This window comes from Atractosteus spatula, chromosome 6 (genome assembly GCF_055471065.1).
Source record: "Atractosteus spatula isolate fAtrSpa1 chromosome 6, fAtrSpa1.hap1, whole genome shotgun sequence".
NCBI lineage: Eukaryota > Metazoa > Chordata > Actinopteri > Semionotiformes > Lepisosteidae > Atractosteus > Atractosteus spatula.
In genome coordinates this window covers 54,855,031-54,881,170 of record NC_142711.1, presented here as the reverse complement: position 1 = coordinate 54,881,170, position 26,140 = coordinate 54,855,031, and the positions used below count along the sequence as shown (strand labels likewise).

At 37.5% G+C, this 26,140-nt stretch overlaps 1 protein-coding gene across 2 annotated transcripts in view; it reads right to left on the bottom strand.

Moving 5' to 3' along the window:
* Window positions 1-463: 463 nt before the first annotated feature.
* basp1 (brain abundant, membrane attached signal protein 1) overlaps window positions 464-26,140 on the bottom strand; it is a 54,090-nt gene continuing 28,413 nt past the window's right edge. Inside the window, exons 1-2 of one of the 2 annotated variants that reach the window (XM_088918480.1) lie at window positions 10,321-10,343; window positions 464-2,202 (exon numbers count right to left, since the gene is read on the bottom strand). In XM_088918480.1, the coding sequence (XP_088774606.1) occupies window positions 1,457-2,191 (735 nt within the window). In that variant the 5' untranslated portion in view covers window positions 2,192-2,202; window positions 10,321-10,343 and the 3' untranslated portion in view covers window positions 464-1,456. Of the gene's footprint in view, window positions 2,203-10,320; window positions 10,344-26,140 lie in introns of those variants that run through there. The other variant, XM_088918479.1, reaches the window with a different exon arrangement.

The following is a 26,140-nucleotide window of genomic DNA, read 5'->3' as shown; positions in this document are numbered from 1 at the left end:
AATGCCTGAATGCCTAATCCCACTTAACTGACAATTGCTTATCTATATATTACTTAGTGTTTGTTATCAGTACAACTGGCTGCATGAACTGCCCTGCTCTTTCAGCAAATGTACTGTACAATATTACAATAACATTTGCCTCCACTAATCAGATGTGGCCTGCAACACTTGAAAAATCTGAAGGACTGAAATAAAACATTCTACACAGAGATTAAGAGAAGCAAAACATCCCTCAAAACTGAAAACTTTTACCCTAACACCACTATACCACCAAAGAATGAAATATTTTTGAAGCAGAAAATTGCACTGCACCGTATATTAAAACCAAAGTTTCTACCAAAATACTATGGTAAGGTACTCTATTTTATTATGTTGCTAAGAAATTCTAATACCATGAAAGGAGGCCCAAGCAACTGTGTTAGCATTCGGAAATGCCATTTGGTAAAAAAAACATTACCTGCAATTTGTTTCCCATTACTTACATTTTATTACTGTTGCACCATTTATACAAGTACATATAATTTTAATGCATCCATATTACAATTTTTTTTTCTTTTGTACCAATGAGTGGTGTGGTGGTGTCAGTGACACGGAATGGAAGAGAGACCGTAATTGCAATGAATGCAGACTTTTTTTTTCCATTTCCACTTGACCGAAAGACAGAACTACAGGTGCACCCAACCACAGACATGCATTTACTTGTCAAGAGAGGAAGAGACAGAAACCTAAAGAGAAGGAAATATATATTTATATATCTAGAGAAAGAGAGACAAAGAGAGAGAGAGTTTAGCTAGGTTGATTAAATATGGTCGATATGTCAGTTCCAAATTAAAGAAATAAAAGACAGGATGACAGAGAAAAAGGAAAAAAAGAGAAAAAAACTGCTGCTATCAGATTGGCACTGAAAGATCGCGAACTGTTAAGTTCTTACTGTGTCTGAAAGTGATGGCTCTAACCTGTGGAATACAGGTAGCAAAAAAGCAACAACAACAATAGCGCAAAGTAAAAAAAAAAAGAAAAGAAAAACAACTTAAGTAACACAGAGCAAGAATCACGACTTGATTGTTTTAGCACTGACCCAACAGGCAGAGTAGAAAACATAGCACCCAGGAGGGTTTCGGTGGGACTGGCGGAGTGCATGTACAGCTGTTAAGTAGATTCTACCCTTTCCATTTCAATTTCAGACATCTGCAGCAAGATAGTCCAGGAAAAACAATGGTTTATGAGCATGAGCATCTGAGACATCTCCTGGTGGAATGAGTGAGGTGGCAGTGAGGGGGAACCCAGCGGGCATAGATGGGAATGGGGAGGTCAAAAACGGACTTTGATCGAGTTCGTTACTACAGCAGAAAAAAATAATTATGTGGGTGGGTTTTCTTGTTTTGTTTTTGTTTTTTTTTGTTTTTTTGTTGTTGTCGTCGTCGTCTTTGTCGTTTTGTTTAAAAGAGGCTGTCCGTTAATCTTGAACTGCTACGGTTTGATCCTTGTTGGCGGCGGGAACCTCGGAGGCTTTCGCCTCCTGTGCTGGAGCCCCGCTGTCGGGGGCAGCCGTTGTAGAGCTAGGGGCTGCGTCTTTCGCGGCGGCCTCCTTGGGAGGAGTGGCGGCGGCGGCGGCGGCAGGGGCGGGGGCGGCTTCCGTCGGCTTTGGCTCCGCGGCCGGCGCCGCCTCGGGTTTCGCTTCCTTGGCGGCTGGAGCCGCGGGGGCCTCAGTCTTTTTGGCGTCGGCCTCCTCCTTGCCTTCTGCCTTGCCCTCCGTGACCGGTGGTGCAGGAGCCTGGGCCTTTACTTCCCCGCTGGGCTCGGACGCGGCGGCAGCGGCGGCGGGAGCAGAAGTGGCCGCCGGGGCAGCAGGCTTCTGTTTGTCTTCCGGCTCTGTGCTCTTAGGCGCCTCATCCTTTGGCTCAGAATTAGCAGCGGGTTTCTCAGCTTCGGCCTTGGCGGACTCCTCCTTAGCGGCTGCTTCCTTGTCCTCCTCCTTGCTCGCCGTCTGATTGGAAACGGGCTGGGCATCTTTCTCAGTCTTTTCATTGGCTCCTTCGTTGTTGTCTGCCGCGGCGGGTGTCTCCTCCTTGTTCTCTTTCTGGGCCTCGCCCTCCTCCGCCGAGGCTCCCTCGGCTTTCTTGTCCTTGTCCTTGGCTTTTTCATCGTTCACATTGTAGCCCTTCTTCTTCTTGCTCAGCTTGCCTCCCATTTTCTCGGTGTCTGGTAAAACAGGAAACAGAAAAGAAAGAAAAAGGTCAGTGAGCATCCTGAAGGAATGAAAAAAAAAATCTGTCATCGGAATTGGCGCCAACAAAAACTGAAAAAAGGAAAAAGTCCTTTTAATTTCCCCCTTGATAACTGACAAAGCTACTCTTCAGGAAAAAAAACATCATTACTCCCATCATATTTCTTTAAGTGAAATCGGTTTAATATAGGAAGTATATATTTTCAATTGTCAGTGAAAATAAGATAAAAATAAGACGGGAGGTTTTTACTCTGACGACAGATATACAACATTGCCTGTTCAGTAATTGTTCCTCAGTGAGTAGTGTTTTTCGTTCATGTTTAAATTTTTTTTTTTATTTGCAACAAGCTGGTGAATAAGTGTTCTATAAATACAAAAATACAGAATACCTTTTTAGATTCTTCCTAGTAAATCCTGCCACAATGAATAACCTTTAATCTGCACTCTAAGGCATGAAGGAATATGGCAAAAAAAGGCTTTTAATCAGTTACATGAAAGTATATGCCAAAACACTTCAGAAACAAAGTGAGCAATAACTAAAGAACAGGAAAAAGTTGACATAATGTTTAATAGAAAAAAAGCTCTAGAGAGTCTACAAAAAGAATAGTGGCCCAAGTATTACTACTATCACAATAAGCATATCAGAGCCTACTGATAATGATCTAGCAGTTGCAGAACACATTGTTCCGGCAATACAGGCAATTAATTTATTTGCATACAATCAACATATGTTTGTGTATATATATTGCATGAATATTTAAAGAAAAACATTGTTGGATAAATAGCCCATTTCAGGTTGAATATGTAGAGCCAGTCATCTTAAACAGATCCCTAGAAAGCACATTGCATATGTACATGCATAGCAGGTTTAATTTTTACTATGTACTGTATTGCAATAAGGCTGAGCAAAATGATTTCTAATTCTGCCAAATGCCTAGATGGTAGTACATTACCATAGAAATGGTATCAAATGGCCAATTCACAAAATCAACATTTCAGGAGAACTATAAAAACCTGCAAATAATCAAGGCTCATGTCAAAATGCAACATTTTAGAACCAAAACCGCTGAATACGTGAGCAAATTTCAAGTGAAGAAAGAAAGAATATTGATTTTAAAATCAGTTACTGTATTAATGAGGTAATTAAGAGACTCTGTCAGAGATGCAGAAACAGAAATTCTGCCAAACTGGAATTAAAGTGGTAGGCAGACGCTGTCTAAACCTCTTTCATATAAAATCTATGGGCACTTGGCAGGGAAATGCTGACAGCTTTATTGAGCCAGGCTCCATGGGTTATAAAGGCCATCTGTCCATTGTCCGCCATCAAATAAGGATTACTTGTATACAGTACTTCAGAAATTTTTAAATAGACAATGTTTTGCACTGCTTATTTTCTGTGTGTAATGGAAACCGGTCATTAATACGATATTCAACGCAATAGTTACCATGCCATCCACAAGATACCAAAATGGCAGTCCTAGTGTTAGAAAAAAAGAGCCGTATTGTCTATTACAGTTCAATTAGAGATACTACCATTTTTAAAAACCTGTGGCTACTTCCACTCCTCCGATTGCTGCTCTATCTGTAAATAATGGAGGTTGCTGTTACAGGAAATGAATAAAACATTCTGGCTGACTGGCAATTGTTCTTAAAAGTTCTCACACACTGTTTGCTCAACTTCACTCATCCACACCATAGCACTAAAGAGGCAACCAGTTAAGTATTTAGGACAGAGAAAGAGTGCATAAAACACAAAAATGCTTGGGGACACAAGGTAAAACTTTCCTTTGTATGAATCCTTATAAAAGAATATTTGTATTCTTTTACCCCTTATTGAAATATGTGCTGCTATGATCTACTATTCCTAGACATGTCCTCTGAAAACTACTGTATACAATAAAAGCACAAACTTCTCATAGAAGGGTAGGCTATTTCAGAAGTGGAGGAGCAAATTATCTCTTACTGCTGCAACATATGTACTGTATTTGATTGTGTTTGCTTTACTGTCATTCTGCACTGCAATGCACACAGTTTACAGGGTCAAGAGCTAAATGGCACTGCAAACCCAGGGCGAGAGGTTTACAAAAAATGGAAAATTAATCATCTGAAACTATCATTCTGTCCTGATAATATGAGCCACCCCAAATGCAAAAGATAAATGGATTATACTTTTCTTTTTTAAGAGCTCCTTTGACTAAGATTTTCATAATTTAAGTGTCTTATTATCTAGATGTTCCAGAGGATCTGGAATTTAGTTGTGCACTTGCTTCAGAGTTTTCCTGAAGGAGTAAAACTAGTAAAACTAACTCTTGTCACATGAATTTGAAAGCTCAAAAGGTGTTTAATGCTCTTTTCATCCCCTTAATCCTTCCTGCATTAATAATACAAATGTTTTTTCCAGAGTCTGTCTGAAAATTCAGGACCAGGACATTTTCCTGGGAGTATACAGTACAGTATGTATCCATATCTCCATAAACTTAGACAAAACAGACCCTGTGTTCTCTTCTGTTTGTCACACCGCCCTCATAAACCTCTTCCTTATCAGCTGAGGGGGGAGAAGTGTAAAGTTTTTGTTGTGGCAAAATTGGGTTATCTCCGCTTCAGCAGACTATATGTCAAGACCACACTACTTGCATAACACTTTCATTTTTTTTTCTGTTTAAAGACATAACACTTCTTAAAGCTAAAGACTTAGATAAAACATATTTGAATTACTGTTACATTTAACTGTTACAGCAGGAGATATTTTTGTAGTTATGATGTTTTTAGATCTGTTATACCAGAGATTTCATATTACTTAGAAATGTTTGAAGGCCCAATGTCATTTTAAAAGAAGACAGAATATGTTTAAATGCTTACAACATACTAGGTACAATTATTTGTTGAAATAACGTGCAGGATAATGTAAAATTCTAAATATGATATTATAGTTTAAGTTATATCACATGACAAGGCATATATATATATTTAATACCAAGGCATGTAGATTACCAAGTGTCCATCCACTGCGAATCATGCAGAATTCCAGAAATTCTTAAACAGTGCGCACTTGCTAAAATATAATGCTTGTTGAGAAACAGATTTTTACGTCTCTGTTATAAAACACCCAGTGAAAAGGGAACAAATTGTTTCAGGTGTTTTTAAACGGAAAAGATTTTCAGTTTTGATAGCTGCTTGTGAAATCAACTGATGTACAGTATGGTGACCCAGGGGGTACCTACAGTAGGGAATGGCAGGCTAAAGTAAATGACTTTGAATTTTCAGACAGATGAAGGAAGATTCTAAACTTCACAGATGAAACCGGATTGAACAGTTCTATTGGTTTGCTTGCAGTTGCATGTGAAAGTCAGTGGAATTTTCATTGGCGAATGAAATGTTAATGCCAATTTGCACCTCAATAAACAATGAATGATGTTTACAATAGGTTCGCACAAAACCAAACTAAGCCATGGTACAAGACGGGTCTTAGTTAATTAAAGTTCAATCAGTCACTAAAAACATGCCCACATCCACACAGATACATTAATGGAATTACCAGTTTCTCCTATTACACATTCCAACCTGGGGTATAAATGGCATGTTCCTTCACTAGTGAAGTGAAGTGAAGTCAGGCCCTGCTTAATACACAAGGCCCGGTTTCCAGATGCTGTTGTGTTTTTGCCTGCTCTATTCTGTCCGAACATTTTCTTTGTCAAGGCTGTCCTTTCAGATACTGCAGGGCTCACATCTAAATATGCGACACTAAAGACATAATCTCATGCTTCACATGAAGAAAACTTGTGTTTAGGTTTTGTCCCCCTGAACATAAAATTGACAAAGAAGAGCATTCAGAGCAATGGAAATGCACTGTTTATGGAGTAAGATGCCTAAAGATAAATTGAAGGAAATTAAATGCATTCAACGAAGAACAGCAACAACAAGAGTTTAATGAGATTTTCCATAATGCAGCTGAAAGCCCAAAACGGATCAAGACAGTAGAGCACAGCAGTGGTCCCAAAATTAACACAGAGACTAAGAACATTCAGCAGTCTGCATGTGGGACATAAAACTGGAGACGCATCTTTAAATATTAACTATTAAAAAATATTCTGTTGCTCGTTCTAATGTATTTATACAAACGTAGGCTTAAGTCAGGTGTAAAGAAAAGCTTATAATAAGCAAGTAAATATAAACAGCTGACCGTCTTTATCTGTCTTTTACTTCTTTTCACGGTCAGAATAATATTGGCACAGAATAGTTTCCTCTCCCCACCTCCAAATGTAAATTCACTAGGAATGACAACACCCAAGAATTAGGCATATTAAAAGGTTTATTGAGTGTTTTAAGTTACAATACCCGCTTGGCTCAGGGCTATAGGACGAGGAGGCTGGGACCCTCAGAGTGAGTAGTGACCAAGGGGCAGCTGCAGAGTTGGAGATGGGTTGGAGGGGGGATGCATGATGTATTTGAGAGAGCGAAGGAAACTACACATAGTATTTTTAATGCTCGGGTGAGGAAATGCTGTCAGGATTGATTACAAATTACTGATAGATGAGGCTGATTGAACTTGTCATTCCTTCCTTTCATTCCTCGTTTTGTTTATTTGCATACCTTCGCATAACAATTGTATTTAATCTAAAATATTCTAGCAATGGCAAAGTATTGTCCGTGTCCGTGTCATAACTGCTTAAAAAAGGAAACAATTTTTGATGTTAAGCTAAGTCAACAGTCAACATGTTTATCACGGCCAGGTTATTTTCACTCTTGATACTGTGGTAGCTGTTGTTCCTTCCCTCAGACCCTATTTATAGCCACTAATTGTAAAAAATCAAATTTTCTCCAATTTAAAGTTTACAGACCAGCCACACCAAAACTTTAAACAACTATATGCCTTAAACGTCCCCACTTGACAAAGTACCATCCAACAATTCGAGCATCAAAAGTCATTAATATTTATATGTCCCCATTTTCCATTTGCAATCAGTAAGAATTTCAAAACACAAGACCATAAATGAGAGTGAGTAATAATGACTTCCTAATTTTGTGGCTCCAACAGCTTGATCAAAACTGCTTCTTCAAGCATCCCTATGAATCATCATCCACAATGTGACTCCACAGTTTATTTCACACACGCAAACAGTTTGGTACACTTAAATTACTTCTGTATGGCTCATGCTAGTACCTAAAAATGATGAGCAGTCTTCCTCTTCTTTTTCTTTTGCAACATTGATCAGTGAGGCATTCCCCCTATCTCTGACAAGGCAGCTATTGTTGGAGGTTAACAAATAGTTTCAGAAAGATCATGGTTATTGGGATTTTTATGATGTTTCACATGGTCACATGACGTTTGTTTGAGAAGCAATTCTCTATTCTTCCTCCCCTAGCAGTGATTAAGGTAAACAGACTGGTTGATTCATTGATTGACCGGGAATGGGAGAATAGTCAGAGCCAGCAGTCAAGTTCAGCAAGACCAAGTGATAAGGAACTGATGACGCACTTACAGTGTGTGTAAACTGCGAACGAAACAGTGGAAAAGGGAAGTGCAAGAGAAACCGCAGAATGTAGTAAGAGAGAGATACCAGCTCTTACTCTATAAAGGTTATGGGGGCAAAGGATCATAAAACCAAAGAGTTTTTTGTGTAATGCTACATCGTGTACGAGAGCAAATTGAATTACATGTTGGAACTAATGTGAAAAATAGAAGTCATCCAATTTAAATCAGTGTTATTGGCTTGATTTGGGTGTTTATCTCAGACCTTCTGTTTCATTATGCAACATGCCTTGGTGTTTACTCTATACATGACCCCATGGATTTAAAAACTCCGTGATGTTCACTCTGTAGATCCTAAATTAATGGCAAATGGCATACAAATAAAAAAATAAGCACATTAAAAAATAGATCCTTCGAGAACTTTCATGGTTATGTAGCACTGCTGCTTAACCAGACAAGAGGTATTTTCATCTTCAATTCTGCTATCCTGCTCAAATAAGGATGGTACACACTTTAGAAATCGTAAGGAAAAGCATAAAAATTACAGGCCAAATTTCTGGATGTTCAAACATCTACTAAAAAATATTCTTATATATACATAACCCTGAAAAATGTTGCATTTGAACTTTCAGCCATAACACTAAGAGTTATCTGCATTGTGTGACATGCATGTTAAAGTCAATGCTGATAAAAGTCAGTACCACCATGTGAGAAAACCAAATGACTATTAAAGTCATTTTTTGGGAACGCTCCAATGACTTCTGTTTCCCAGATGAAAATTAAACTGAAGTTCAGGAATATTTTCATTTGGACTCTATATACAGTACAAGTGCTGCTTTGAAGTAAACTCAAGAACATGTGGCATGTGACTGTGGCATGCACAATAGATTCTGTCTGTTCACTGATAGTGAAAGATGGGTTTCTCACAAAATAGGGCATCAATATCCAGCATCTTTTAGCTTCAGGGGGCTCTTGCCCCAAATGAAAACTTAACTCGACAATATTCAGGGAAAACACAAAGGAAAAATAGTGATGGATAGCTCAGGAAAGAAAAGAAAAAACAATGTGTTTTTTTTTTAAAAAAGGTTTCGACTGCAGGGCCCAGTTTTTGGAATGTATTGGACAAACTTGAAAACACCACATCTGGTGACTAACTCAGACTCATAGCAGGAAACTGCATCCCATAGTACAAGTGAACACAATAAAAATTGGTCCAAGAATTTTATACAGCCCAGGACATGAACAGGAGTACATAAATATAATAATCTTTTTTGGCATGAAATAAGTCCAAATATACATTCTTAAAAAGAGAAAGATGGCTGGTAAAAGAATCATGCAAGTTCCCCTCCTCCACTTGTAAGAAATGAAATTTCCTCTCTTACAAAGGAGAATTCCAGCTGGTTGACTGTAATGCAAGCATTTAAGCACATCCCAAATTACCATACATCTAAAGTGAAGTCTTCATCACAGTCAGGTCAGGCTGACTGTAATTTTCAAGACATACCAGTACTAATTATCTGAGAAATTCCCAAAACTTGCAGTAGTCAAAATGAAATATGTACAAATATCAACAGTTTTCCGAAATAATCTGTCAAGTTAAAGATGTTAAAAACTGGTGCCACCATAGCTGGTAAGATTCATATATTCATATCATATCACTCATATCAAGCTTAAAAACATCAGTGATCCAACAGCTACATTTTATTCTCACAAAATATTCTATATATTATAATGTTCTAATGATCTTGTCATTCAGTATGGCTGGCAACATGCATGTCCACATGTATTCACTGGAGCAATTTCTATCTTCATGTATATCTTCTTCTTGTATCTCTGTATCGAAGTACTAGAATACAGTACTCTGCAGTATATGTTTTACATGAGATTCTATCTTTTGATTGTACCAAACCACATAAAACTGAGCAACTGAGCACTTAATGATAAGCTCACTCTTCATTGCCAGTCTGAACTAATTCCTGGTCTATAGCCCTCTACATCCACAAATCATGCAGCTTAAAGGGGTAAATTTCCAGATGTACAGTAGTCCACTGCCAAGCCTGGAAATAGGCATCAGCTTGAAACATCTATTGATCATTACTGTATACAAGCAAAGAAAACCATCCATAATAATCTTGCGTCTGTCCGAGACTGGTTTAAAAGCCTCCGGAAGGTTGTTTTTTTGCTTTTTCTCAAACCTGGCAAGACACTTCTTTCTGGAGAGTGAAATTTGACGTGAGAGACAATTCCTCTCGGTTGAGAACTGTAAATTTACTTTTATGACCATATTCAACAGAAACGCAGACTGAGCAATGCACGCACAAGGCATGTTTCACTGCCGTGTTAATCGATGGCCACTATTTCAATCCAGTTCTGGCAAATGGCCAAAAAGAACCGTGCAATTATATTTCGAGTGGAAGGCTCTTCAGATTGGACAGTTCTAAAAGCTTTCTTCCCTTGACAGCAACGCTCTGAGAGGGCTGTCTGAATGAGTCAAACCAACCGAATCAACCTTATTGCCCTGCATTCTACAAACTGACTTTCTCCCATGGGCCATCTCTCCCCACATGGAATGATCTGCACTACTAGTACAAAACAACAAGGGTTCCATCAAAGTCTAACTAACCTTTCCCCTAAATGCTGCTCTCTGATGGGGATTCTTGGGGCTCTCTGGTCAGGAAGCAAGGCAGTTGTCACCAGGGCAGAAAGGGGAGTGTAAGGTAGAAATGTTATATTGTATTATATTGATTATATCATAAAATGATACGAAAAAGGGACTCTCCTTTATCTGTCTGATCTGTCACATGCATTTTAACAAGTGTTTCGATTGTTGTTTTTTTATGTAAAAATGACCATAACAACATGGACTGTGGGAATAAGAAATTTGTGGTGATCTTGCAATTCATTACTGTGCTTTTGAATTTTTGAACGTTTTACAATGATACACATTTTTTTTACCCGCATATTGTATTTCTTGCATATAGCAGTCAGTAAGACTGCATGACAACATATACTTAATAAATAATAATAGTTAAGAATGTTAATAATAATTATAATAATAGTTAAGAAGAGGGAAAAAAGCAAGTTAAGTCTCTTGAAAATCTAGAAAGACTATGGTACAATATGCAGTTGGAATTAGTGATTCAGTTGTGTTTCCAATTAAATCCTTTCCTATCTTAGAATATGACCTGCTTACCATTACACTGATAAGAAACCTAAATAAATATAATTGGTACAAGAATAAAAATTTTGTAAAAACAGCAATAATAATTTAACTCATTAGTTTAGGTGCAGCAAATGACAAAATCATAAAACCTTTACAAATTAATTAATAATGTCTTATAGTTCACAATATGTAATAACCTCCATGGTAGATTAACTAGATGTTAAATAACCAATCCTAATTCTGACCATAGCCTGAACCATACCCCACATTCTATGTTTAGGAGTATTAAATAAATTGTGTGACTTTTTATAACATCTTTAATAACATGTTAATAGGTAGTTTACAGATGGCTATGAACCATTATCATAATCTAGCAAAGGTAAATAAACCCAACAAGTAAGAGTTTGTTTTTCCACAATGCTTTTCCAGTCACAGCTAAAAAAATGATATTTCTGATAAGTGTTGCAACACTGAAAGGTAGACACTCATTTTGCAAGTTATTACTTAATTAGTAGGTTTTTATGTATCAGCAGAGAAATTGGAACAACTCAATGCAAACATGTAGACCGATAAGAATCCTTGGCATTTGTTTGAAACAATGAACACAGGAAAAGGGGCAAACCTCTGTGTAACCACAGTCGGTTCACTTATAAATCTCATACCTATTTTATCGTCCATAAGTTTCAGTCCCTGGACAGCATATTTCCAGTTTTTTATAGTCTCTATAAACCTTTAACCATCAGCGGCTAAATACCTTCAAATAATGTCTGGTAGGGTCCTTTGTTTAGAATGGATACAGTTACTTATTAAGGGTAAAACAAAACCTGAAAATCCCATGAGTCTCCAGGACAATGGTTCACTAAAATCTGACTTCAAAACCAGATTCACTTAATGGTTAGGAAAATCCATCATTACCGTTTTTGAAGCTGCCGGGCATAGCTTTTTTATTCAGTTGACTTCCACGAGAGGAAATTTTAAATCCTTCAATATATTTCAACATACACAAGCCTGTAGTGTCTTGTGTATTAAAATGAATAGCTAACAAACAGATATACATATTTTGTGCTCTATTTCCTCTCCTCCATATCCCCATAAGCCTGAGTCAGTAAAATAAAAAATAAAACCTGTACAAAGACAGTATATTGTATACAGTAATGATCATTTTAAATGAAATCCTAGCAGGAAAAAAAAAACAAAGTTGCCATTCAAAAATAAAGTAGGGACGTGCATTTTAAACTTTTTGCAAAGCAAGGAAAAATGAACTCTGGGAACTATTTTTTTCTCATCTAAAAAAATACATTAAAACAAATATGTGGGAAAAGCTACTATTGAGATTGATCAGTTCAGCAAAACCGAATATTTGCATAATGCAACAGTACATACAGTATAGACCTGAAAACAAATGTGCTGAAATTAATACTGCTGTGTCAAACAATTTCTTCCATTTCTTTCAGTGTGTGAAACTGTAATGGAAAAGCCATTACAGAACCCAAATAAAACTCCACAACCTCTCTGTTTCTGCAAATGCATAGGCTGGTATTAAGTACTGAGTTTTATGTACGGCATGTTAAAAAGTTTAGACTGTAGAGCTGCATCAGATATAATAAATGAGTATATTATGCAAACAGTTCCAGCACCTTCTCAAAACTCATCTTTTCAGACTACACTTGCATATTCAGCACCATCCATCTTGAAATGTACAGCCTGTCATGAGTTCTGCAATGTGTGCCTTCCACTACAGCAACATCTTCTGCTACTTTCATGTTTTCTCTACAAAGTGATCATTTCCTTTTGGCTTTTATTGCTAAAAACTGTCTTATTTATCACAGGTTGTGTTACTCGCTCTGTACCTCTCAGCGCACTTCATTGCCGATTTCAACAAGTTATGAGGTGCTTTGCTCTGTTGGATCACACTGCTGAAGTATCGTTAACTGACTGGCAGGAGCCATGGAAATCATAAGGCATAATTTGTAAAACACGCTGCTTAAAATGCTTTTTCAAAGACAAGCTGTCCTTATTCTACCTGGCGTGATGGATGTGGCAAAAAATCTAAATGCATGGCCCTGCAAACTGTAAGCAGGATTGGAATCAGCTAAAATAACTTTCAAATACATAAATTACATTTATGACCGATCTGATCATATTGATGTGTAAAATTATATATACTCTGAGAGCTGTCTTGTACTGTTCATATTACACATTTAAATAATGTAAATTTTTTAGAGTTGCTGTTAAAATTATGACTGAATCTACAGTAACCACTGCTTACTTACAGTATATCAAAATTAGATAATGTAAAAAGTACTAAATGCTTGCATTTGTAAACACCAACGTGCATAAATATGTTTGATAACAACATCCACCGTGTATTTTAATTATGTACTATTGCATTCAGAGTTTGTAATAAAAATCCATCCACTACACTGATTTGCAGTTGATGTTTTAAATGAACCTTGGTAATGAAACAAATAGTATTTTTTTTCATTACACAAACTGCTCCAGCGATTTAAAAAGTGCGGCAATTTATAAATGGATTTAAATTTGTTTTTTGATTCCATTAAATGAACAAAATGTGAATTGAGAATTAAGAACAGAAGCGACTACTGTTGTCATGAACAGCATACCAAGTTTGTAATTAAAAATGACATTCATTTTTCATCATTGCCTCTGTGAGTTCCTTTAAAGGTGCTCACATACAGTACTGACGTAAGTGACTAAGCAATTCAACTCACATAGAACTTTAGCTTCTTAATGATTGCTTTAACTATAAAGGTGATTTCCAAGAACTTATTAGAATTTAGACCTCTCTACTCTCATTCACTTATGACGAGACCTGCTGCAGTAGAAGATTTTACTAGTTTGATCTATTCAATTCAAAGTCAAGTGGGAGAAAAGGGGAATGTTCACTAAATGCAAGCCACCAAGTATCATCAGATTAGCAAAAAGAAATGATTCGAGGTTTTTAAGGTCTCTTTAAATAGAACGTTTGCCACAGCGTAACCAGACAGGTTTCACTGCAAGCACATGCTACAGTACGTTGCATAATAAAAATATAATAACAAAATAACAACAGCACAATTACCTCCAGTGCATTCCACCTTACTTTGCACAAAGATACACACCGCTATTGCAAAGCACCTTATATCCTTAGAATTGGATGTATTATATTCACAAAAACAACCTAAAGGTTCACTGCCTAAAGGTTATCCATCTTGGGACAACATTGTTATAACACTATGTAGAAAACATATCATGTAAGAATTGTAAATTAAATTACCATTTGATTAGAAACTAGAATTACTGAGGTGAACCTTCAAATGTGCCATTTTAAGTTGAAAGAGTACTGCTAACATGATGAAAGATCAATATAGCAAATTTACACTGGTTTTGGATGTTTCCAAGAACTTACCATGCTCAAACCATGGATCTACCTTACTCTAGCATGTCTCTATTATGCATTACGTGCCTCTCACCATATCACTAAAAGCATTTTCCATTATTTTGTTTGAATTTACTCCACTATACATCACCTATGGCACACAGTCTTGGTGTGTCAAAGATGTCATTGGATTTGATTATGAATGCAAATCCAATTAAAGGTGACAATGCATCATATCCTGTTCTCTAATAAAATTAAGGCTTTCTCTTCAGTTCCAAATTGATAGCTGTACGCCTTCATTAAGTGGTAACTTGAGGGCAGTCTTTGATCCTTTGGCACTTGCTTCGATTTTTTGGCAGACGACCCAGACAGATAAGAAAACTGTGAGTAATGATCTGATACTGCTGGCAGCGTCCCAAACGCTGCAGGTGAGGCAGTGCTGCAGGTTTCTGGGTCATCACATTTCCATGCGTACTCAATCAATATCATTTCTGGTTCCTAACAGAAAAAAATGAATTACTCCAATCATACTAATGGTATAATTAATCTTCAGTAATATGTAAACGAATATTTTATGCAACCTCTATTCTCCACATGAAGGGCAAATAGATTTTGTACCTCAACTTTTACTACAATTACCACAGTTAAGTAAGAAAATACTGTCCAATCCTTACTAAATTCACTCTCTTATATTACAATTTCTTTCTTATCAACTTTTCATATACCGACTGAGAAAACTACACTTTAAATGTCTTATCTGTCACACTCTGAGTATATTCTGGAAGCATCTTTTGAAATCTGGCTGGTGATCTTGACACCTGATTGCCAATCAGTTTGTACAGAACTCTGACTCAGTCTCCCTGGATAAACAACAGCTGTTGGGGAAAAAAAGCTGCCAAAAAAAGGATGTGGGCTGGTTTTAATCAAGATTTTGTTACTTGAAAAAGTGTGATTTATGGAAATGCTACCATTAGAGAGCTATCAAAAGCTTAGAGTGCCAAACGGCTCATGATGTTAATTTCTTCAGAATCAGGTTTTAAGTCTTGTCCATGTGTGGCATGTAAACTATGCACATCCTATGTCAGAAAAATGACATTCTGGACTATATGGTTTTAAAACTTTGCTTTGAATATCAGTTTGGTTTGCCAGAGATATTAATAATTGAAAGCAGGTTTTTAAAAAGACCCCAAAAATTGCTCATCTCTTTCTAAATATAGTACTTTTAGGCATATTCGTCATGCATGGATGAATTATACAGGAAAAAGGCAAGCCAGAAGCAAAAGACAAAACTTTACGTATATATTCAAAAGATTATTGAATGAAAACAATTATGACGCACATTTATTGGCTTTAATCTCTTTGGCTGAGAGGTCACAGATCATGAGGATGAATTAGCTAGGACCTCCCATGTGAAATAACCTGAGAGGATACAGCCTGGAAAGTGAAAGCTGGTTGGGTAGGGGAGTTGGGGGCTGTCTTCTCTCCCAAAATATCAATTACAGCTCCACCGGGATTTACCACATTGTCACACAAGAAGTAATAAATTCATTCTTCTTCAACAGCTTGTCAGATTTCTTTTCCAGCTGACGTCTGCAGCTCCATACAGAGTGCGTCTTTGATCTGTCGAACTGACAGCCTCACAGTACAACAGAGACCTTCGCCTACTCTTTGGAGGCCAACTTACTCCATTTTAGACAACCTGCTCAAAGAACTCAAGATCAGATTCAGCCACCCGCCACCTGACAGTCAGGATTGTTACATTTATGAGGAATCTGCCGCATGCTTGCTATTTGCAAGAAATTATGTTTGAAATGCCACTCAAATAAGGATTCAATGAAGAAAGCTGCAGTTTCTGACTGCACTGTGTTGACTGTATTCACAACAATTAACATTGTTCAAAATGCTACATTAAAATAACGCACAGACAGAAGGTAGGCTTGTGGAATTTAGGAACTACTAACAATGTGAATAGAAAACCACAATATCTTTTTTTGCAACAATATAACTGTGTTACAATACATCTGTAAAGGGCTGATCTGCAATTCAACACATTATTTTATCAAGAATACAATAAGATATTACTATTATAATGTTTTCTTTTCAGCATCGATAAATAAAAATATGCCTTTGCAACTAATGAAAAGACTGCAGTAATTACAATGATGTGGACACATTCTTTGGCTACTGCCTGTAACCCAGAGCACTATTCGAACATCTGTATAACGAACACAGTACACCAGGAAAAATTCTGTCCGCATACACGCTAAGACCAATAGCAACACATGCCCATGGGCGAAGAGCCACTCGCTAGAGGGCACTGGGTCAGTTCATCAGGAAATCATAGACATGCAAGTCATCATGGCTACCAGCAGCGGTCTCACCAAGTAGATTCAGCACACTCGGGCCGTGGACCGTCATCGTCAAGGGACTGCACCGCTCATGGCGGGGTCTCTTGTGCATGTGCACCCAACTTCACTGCTCCACTTCACTTTTTTCATGATACCCCGGGTACATGTGTACGTTTCAGCCTTAAATATTTAATGGCAGTTGACACTAAGAACTATTTCACTAATGATATTTTAAAGGTATTAAACAGAGAAACGCTCAGTTCCTATGGAAGCTAACACTTGACATTCTCCTGAGAATTTGAAGAGCTGTGAAGTATACACCTGGTGAATTTATGATGTTCGGAATTCAGAAGGGTAAGGCATAGCCTGCCCTGCAGTGGCAGTGGAGGTCTATAAATCCGAGAGCTATTCTTCAGCAAGATTACCCACAAAAAGCTTACCCTCATTTTTAGTAACTTTTTAATTGTCCTCCCTCTATCACAAGGTAAAAAAAGCTTTTTTTTTTGTTTGTTTGTTTTAGCACAATAACCACATTTTCGAAGAAGTATGACTATTGTAACACATTTAGAAAATGTACGGCATTTTGTAGGTTTGTGTAAAACAGGAAAGCTTTGAAACAAGCCCTGTGCCTTTGTACCTGGTTTTAACATCATGTTATTTTGATCCCTCTGTACAAATTGACTTTCTATATAATTTTTCAAGGGTGAATTTTTCTTTGTATAAATGAAAAGTGACTTTATAAAAATGATCTTATTAATAAGTTAAATTAATATAGTTTACGACGATTAAGATTGCACAAGAAATACACCCCTACTTCTTACAATTCACCACCTACCAATTTAATTCACTACCTTACAGATTACAATACACAAAGACTCTACCCGTTGTTTCAGTCACAGTCTAATATTACAATAGACGATTTCTACCTTGCTATATCTGGAATTACACGAGGAAGGGCAATTAGTCCTGCCAGCTTGCACTCAAAAACAATGCAGAAAGTCCCACTACAATTTCTAACACAAAAAGGAATAAAAACATTTGCCGCAGTCTAGGTGAATGTACTGTATATCGCTGTTTTTATGATAGTAAAAATGAATTTTAAATCAATATTATAAGATGCAGTGGTAGCGGTATTATAACTGTATCTGTAGTTGTACTAGCATAATTAATGAAGATCAGCTCTTAAATGTTCGCCTGTTACAGTCTGCGAATATTTAAGGCTCATCTAAAACTCAGGGCTCATTTAAAACTCAGGGCTAACAGATTTTAGCATTATAAATCAGACCCACCTCAGACCCTGCGTCTGCAGGGTTGCGATCTGGCTCACTGTAAGTCTCTCTTGGATGAAAGCTGCTATACACAGTAGATGAAGAGGAAAGGGATGGCTCTGCAGACCTTGGAGAGATTCAAGTTTGTTGCCACTTATTATCTTTAAATACCTGCCAAAGCGCCAACAAAAAAGGAAGGTACTTACAGATACACCTCAGCTCTGTCCCTTCATCACTGAGAGCTGATTACTAATTACTAAATAGAGAGCTAATTACTAATTACTAAAAGAAACTTACTAACTTCAAAAACGGACAGTGTGTTTGAATGACTCGCCAAAGCAAAAGTCTCTTTGTGATTTTCCCTTGGCCTTGCAGACTGTGTGAGGGAAAAAAAAGTGTTATGAAGGAGTTGCTACAGCTACTTTAAAAATATATTTGAGCCCAGGGTGGACTGGAGAAAATGGACATATCCACTACTGTGAGTTTTTTTTTTTTTGGACATTTCTAAGGGTGGAAGTCACGATTTGCCAGGAATTCAAAATAAGCTCTGAAATAATCAAATGAGAAAAGATGTACTTTATGTACTTCAACTCAGTTCTGATTTCTCTTTTAAGATCCACAAAGTAACCTTGTCAGTACCATTGATGGGATTTGTTGCAAGTTTCAGGACATTACATCTAGGGCTTTACTGTGTGTCATAAACGTTGCACAAGACAAACTTACAAAGCTAATAATCACCTCTGTATGTAAAATAGAGTGTATAAGAAGAGGAGAACTCTACTATTAATGCCACATGGAGAAAAAAAATACATTACTTTAAGGATGGACAAGTGGTTTTTAACAGGATTACCCATCCAAATGGGGGTTGTCAAAACCCAAGAAAAAAAGGGTTAAAATATATAAAGCTTTTAGTATTCATACAAATATAATGGCTTAAAACCAATTCACATTAAATAAACCATATATTTAGCTTATAAGCACCCAAGGAAAAACTGATTGCAACTTTTATCCATGCAGATACTGTATTTCAATTAATACAACATAGCTTTTACTAAAAACTGTTGTAAAACATGAAAGGCCAATAATGTTATGTTGTATTGTATGTTAAAATCATTCTGAGCCTTACATAATAAGACCACATCCTTGACATTTAACGGGAGGAAGGGGCTAAAAATCAATTTGTACTTGCACAGCGTAGGAAAAAATAATGTATTTATTGTGATTAAATCAATTCATCATTTGTTTCAACCAGCCTTGAAGAATATCATACATCTAATTAGTACCTGCATGCTTCAGAGTTACTGTAGCTTTTCAAAGCACAAAACTGAAGTATGAAGATGAGTTCATAATTTGTATTGAGATATTTCAGATCTGCAGAAATGAGCATCTGCAGTATGAAACTCCAGTGCAAACTGCTCAGCCTGCTTAGCACCACCAATGGGTCTGACTGTTTGCCCTGCAGCCAGTAATAGCTGCAAAGTGCTGGTTTGCTGGTACATTCTCTATAATAATAATAATAATAATAATAATAATTGCTTACACTTATATAGCATTTTTCTGGACACTCCACTCAAAGCGCTTTACAGGTAATGGAGACTCCCCTCCACCACCACCAGTGTGCAGCCCCACCTGGATGATGCGACGGCAGCCATAGTGCACCATAACGCTCCCCACACATCAGCTATCAGTGGAGAGGAGAGGAGAGTTTGGCCAGGACGCCAAGGTTACACCCCTACTCTTTACGAGAACCGCCCTGGGATTTCTAATGACCACACACATTGAGTCAGGACCTCAATTTTACGTCTCATCCGAAGGACAGCGCCTGCTTACAGTATAGTGTCCCTGTCACTATACTGGGGCATTAGGACCCACATGGACCGCAGGGTGAGCACCCCCTGCTGGCCCCACTAACACCACTTCCAGCAGCAACCTTAGTTTTTCCCAGGAGGTCGCCCATCCAGGTAATGACCAGGCTCATACCTGCTGAGCTTCAGTGGGTTGGCTACATACTGTATGCATGGGACTGCAAATGAAGGTCTGCTTTTACCACATTATACTGTAATTTGATTCTCCTGTGAACAGTTGCAAACCCAAGAGGAATGCAATTATAGGTAAAACAAAATTCTGAAGTATAAACAATTACATGCAAAACCTTTGTGGAATTCCTTAAAATTTATGGTTCATAATCCTAGCAACTTGTTCAGCACTCCTCAATGAACAAAGCTGCCATTTGTTATCTTTTTTTGTTTTTGCTGCATTATTGTAGTACAGGATATTTCTCCCACATGGCAAATTTTAGAAAATATTTCAAACTTGAGACCTCTCAATTCTGCTGAATACAAGTTTTTTTTCAATAGCTTAAAGTATCTTAAATTTGACTGTAGGTGTCTTAAATTGCACTTTGTGTGTAAATGTGAGTATACCACCTAAATTTCTAAATATTTTGTGAACAAAAAAAGCCCATCAAAATCTAAAACACGTCCGTATCCCCTATTTTGCTATGCCAGAACTACCGGATTCTCCTCATTTAAGGATCTGCTTAACCACTTCACAGCTCAAAGCAACAACTTTTGGAAAGGTTTTCATGGACAAATTTAGACAGCTAAGTCAGACTGGAACAATCCCAAGCAGACACACAGGCAGAGAATGAGGAGAGCAGGTTTGTAATAAAAAAGGTCTGGCGACTGGGCCTTTGAGATGGTTTGAGCATGCAAGAGTGATGAACGAATCACCAGGCCGAAACAAGAGCAGTGATTACCTAACCCTTGACTCAGTTTTATCACTGCAAACGTTGGTGACAGGAGGTGAAACCGTAAAAAGACATGTTACTCAAATAAACATGCCTGTTTGCAAGAAGATCATGCAGCTAGCCTGGAGTCCTTGAACTCACAATGTATTTATTTGGTTTATGCAAAGAAATTGACAGCAGAATGACCACCTTCTAATCTGATCTCTTCAGACCACAGAATCTGAACAGGTTGGGTCTGGTCGGTACTGGGATGGAAGACCTCCAAGGAAAACCAGGCTGCTGGTGGACCCATAGGTGAAATTCTTTCCTCTGGACCAGAACATCCACACCAGAGCTATGCATTAAAGGTTATGGAAGGTCACCTTATTAAAGGCACACTTAGTTTTCGCAATCTAGCCTCTTCCTAAATTTCCCTCACCAGATGCTTCTGCACCTTTTAATCCAGTGGTGGATACATGAAGCACACTAGAAACCTTTGACATAAAAAGTGCATGTATTTAAATTCAAGCACCTGCCATATTTACCCGAATATACTCCCCACCCCACCCCAATATAGGCCACACCCAGAAATTTGGACTGTGGAAATTGAAAAAAAGAACTTTACAAAGCACAATGTTTTTTCTGATTTAATTTTCTGAATTCAGTTTTCTGAAACCCTTTCTGAATAGAAATGATTGAAATGAAAAAGATCTCTTGATTTTAAATAAATTAAAATGGACAGGAGTTTAAGACAAAACATCAATAGTACAGTAAACTCCCTCATATCCAGATACAAGTATTTTTTCAGCTAGATGAGATTAAAGTGATACACAATGTGATACACATTGTGAAAAACTGATACACAATGTCACCTAGCTTAAAGTAAAATGATTACAACATCACCATGATAAATAATTAAAATTAAATAATACAATAATACAATTCTCATGCTGTTCAGCACAAAGAATCACCTCCTTCTTTAACTTAAAAGTGTACTGTGATCACTTGTTCATTTTGGACAGCTAAAATGAATATAAATGTTTTTATAACACAATTGCAACAACATGCTAGCACCCAGCAAAATGGTGATCTGTTACAGTATTTTTATTTCATTTATAAAGTTGCAAAAACAATCAAAAGTGAAGTAATGTATTAAAAATACAGTAATGAGGCCCTGGCAGGCATTAGGGATTTACAATATTACAAACTAGTAATTCATCAATTTTCCACTTTTCAACACTCATGTGACAAATTTAAAACCACATGATTATATAGCTAGAAGTGACTGGAAACCAATACTTCCTTGAGGACAAAATCAGGGTCTGCTGTTTCTCTGGTTCTACATGTAACAAGAGACTTGAACACTTGAAGTGGAGTACGCTCATTACTAGCACATTGTCAGTAATAATCCAAGGTGAAGAAATGCAACTGGGAGAGAAAATGTCATTCCTCAGCAAAATCGAAATAGCTTAAAGAGGCTATAAAAATGCAGGCCACTGAAAGAGGTATGAATCAGTCAGGGTCATATCTGTAGATCGATAACTAACCATGACATAGTTTTCAAACAGATTAGCAATACTGGTTCCATTCTACAGTCAATATTCCAGAATGGAATGTGCTTTGGATTACAAGCATGTGAAGCATTTACAGTAGGTTGTGAGTGATTACTGTTAGTATGGTCTAATTCTTTCAAATGATTTCCATCTTTCTGCAGTCGCAGTCTCCTGAGGCAGATATTGTTGCTGCCATCATTCTGGGGTTTGACTCTGGAATGTCTGATTTCTCCACACAGGCTGGGGGTCTTCCTCTGAGCCCTATGGTGTTGACAAGCTTACATACAGCATAAGCATGTTAAGCCCATATACACCGAGTCAAAAAGTGAACATTACAGTGTATAAAGCATTTCTTAAATGGAAAATTCTAATGAAATGAAAACCAAATACCAATGAATTCATCTGGACTTTTCTTTCTTTCCTGTTCGGGAGATATTTACTGTCTTACTATCCCTTGAAGACATGAAAAATCTACACTTTTTTGCTGTACGTAAGCAGAGGTGAAATTGTTGAATTTGTCTGCAGTATCAGGGTACAGAGGTACGCTACATTTGTTTCAATTTAAGGTGCAAGAATGAAAAAGGGACAACAAATACGCTGTACTATCAGTACATAATGTTTACTTTTGAGAGAACCTAAGAATAGTGGCCCAGGATATTTTGAAACCATTCTGAACAAGATTAGAATTTTATCACTGAAGCACTAAAGCTGGAATGTGGATTTTCTGGTGCTTTTTTTTTTCCATATTTACATGCAGGTAGATGGCGCTGCTTAACCAGGCAGGCCCTATGCTAAGAAAGTAAAGGGAATGCCGGGACGAATTACGTTGTGTGCTCAAATCCCCACCCTTATATTGTTAACTTCATTTTCAACTGCTTGTGAGAATAGACTCAAATATCGAAGAACTATCAACTCGTGGCACCCTGACCCTCTCTATCCTCTTGACCGTTATCTTTGTGTCCATAATAACATTATATCTTACAGGTGCCCTCCCACGTGTCTATTATCAGTACCTGGATGCAGACCTCCTGGGAAAAACGAAGATTGTTGCTGGAACAGGTGTTAGTGGGGCCAGAAGGGGGCGCTCACCCTGTGGTCTGTGTGGGTCCTAATGGCCCAGTATAGTAACAGGGACACTATACTGTAAAAAGGCACTGTCCGTCGAATGAGACATAAAACTGAGGTCCTGACTCTCTGTGGTCATTAAAAATCCTAGGGTGTTTCTCGAAAAGAGTAGGGGTATTACCCCGGTATCCTGGCCAAATTTCCCCCCTGTAAATTACCTGTAAAACACTTTGGGTGGAGTGTCCAGAAAAGCACTGCATGTGTAAGGAATAACAAATAATATTATGTAACCTTAATCGTATTTTGCAAGCTTTTGCATGGCATTATTTGGAAACATGGACATATTTGCAGCATGTGACAAATTTCCTAGGTTAACCAAATTACTAGGCAAACATTTTTAAGTGGTTCCATTTGCCCATTTTAACATTTGTAAACTGAATGATTATACCAAATGGTTTATTATATTTAATATATTTTCCAACACCAATTTTTCACTATTTGTTTCTTACTCAATTGTTCCTTACCCTACTTTAACCAAACGATTCAACAAGCTTAGAAACAGCCTAACATTTAAGTCAAGCATTTTTGTAAACTCCTGAAAACAAATTAATTCCCAGTTATCTGGAATTCCCCAAAAAATTATCTGTTTCCAGAACAAAAATATGAATTCTAGTTACTGTAGAATGTCCGTTGCCCAAAAAGCTCTTATAAAAAGCTTTCTTTAACCTTTGCAAAACAACTACTGTAAATAATCACGACTGAATAATGATAAAGAAATTTATTTTATCTTCACTTTGATTGATTCCACAATTACTTTATTAGTTGACTGTATTTTAAAAATATTTGTGGCGAAGGCAGTAAAATATAAATTTGCATATGCAACCAAATTGCTTGGGTCATGGCAATGATGAGGAGATTCACTAATAAACTTTAGCTTTTGGGTGTGAGTATCTTAAGCAGCTGGTATATATTCTAGACTCAAGACATCTTTCATTGAAATGAAAATCATGAAAATAGATTCAGCTTGCTACAGCTCCAATTTTTTAGCAACATAATATTGCCTCATGTACTAGGGACAGCACAAAATAAAGAAATTTAACCCACTCATCTGACAGCTGCCAAATTCACTTGGAAGGTGTAACAAAGGAATTTCAGAGACCCTGTATTCATATGAGATGACGAAGAAAAAGAAAACATTCCAGCAGTGTAATACAATTCGGAACATTGGCTTTCACTGCTGTTTTCCCAATTTGCTGCTGGCAGGTTTCCAAGTACTGTGGCTTTTGCCTGAAACAGGCCAGAGACAACCGTATGGCTGCAGTATAATCATCTGTTGTATGTCCCCAAATTACCAAGGGTGCAAAACAAAACAAAAACGTGACAATAATGGCTGATTGTAAGTGGACTTTTTCTTTTACTCAGTAATACAAAGCACCCGCTGAGCTGAATTTGACAAGTAATGGTTATTACTATTACTGCTGATCTCTGTCTTTTAAGAAACCTCAGCCATCAATAGGAGCTGCACTCTGAGCAGGAGCAAAGAACTAAAGATAAGCATATTATGAAATACTCGGAATCTGTACGTTAAAAGATAAAGATTTCAGATTCACAGAGAGTAGTATCTTCATCCTTCCAACCCTTTTCTAACCACTTTATCCAAAGTAGGGTTGTAGGGAAGCTGGAGCCTATCTCAGCAAGAACAAGGCACAAGGCAGGATACACCCTGGATGGGACGCCAGTCTGCCGCAGAGCAGATATTCAGACATGGACATGCACGCACCCACACCGGGGCCGATTTTTCCAAAAGCCAATCAACCTATCAGAAGCCTTTGAGTTGTGGAAGGAAACTGAAGCACTTGGAGGAATCTCATGCAAATGCAAAGAGAACATACAGTACACACTCCACACAGACAGAACCCCAGAAATTAAACTTAGGGCAGCAGCACTGCAAGGCAGCAGTGCTAACCACTGTGCCATCGAGCCATCTGAAGGAGTTAAAACTGACCTTCACACAAATAGTAGCAGTGCTAGACCTACATTCCATGCATAATCTTGTCTAACTAGGCATTGGGATGAAGGAGTATAAAATTTCAACTCTCCTTTGCCGAGACTTTCGATATTAAAAAGTGAAAAGCTCCAAATATCATTTTGCAACAAATATGGCTTGTTGAGACAGAAGTCAAAAGTACAATGAGTAAAAACTAAACTACTTTTGGTAGGTAAGGAACCCGAAAAAAACTAATTACAGTCAATGACAGATAACCTATGTTGTTAAGAGGTTTTTACTCAAATGTGAAATAGAGGCTGCTGTAGTAAAGTATAACACTGTCACATACGAAAGAGACTATGCATAGGTTTATTGTTATTCTGAGTCATGAGATTCCCCATTACCCAGAATATAAAATATCCTTGTTTAGGAAGAAATACCAACAACAAAGACCATTCTCTTGGAATGCACATGAAAATGAGCTAATGACAAATACAGACAATACATATAAACACTAAAAAATGGATAACTACTGTACATATATATGAATTACCGTTCTTTCTTTCTGAAATACTGTTGTGATGTCCCCTTCACACAGCAAATTGTTGTCATGTTGGTATGGTAGTTAAATACTGCCGTTCGTGTTCAGTCTACTGCTTATAGATCACATCAGTTAAAGCCAGTCTCCATGAAATCTCCCAGCCTCCTGCTTCCCATAGACAACCATGATGTCGGGTCAAATATTTTTCAGACAGTTTGTTAATGAGTTTCCTGGATGCCTTTTCTGAGAAATATGTGACCCCTGACATGAAAAAAAAGTCTTCCATTCTACTAGTGTACAATCATTCGGTTTCAAGGTTGCTATAAAGAAAACAAAAGAGGCCCCCTGAAAGCATAATCTAAACACCATGAACCGCAGAGATTTGGGACTTAAAGAGATAGAGTATGTGTA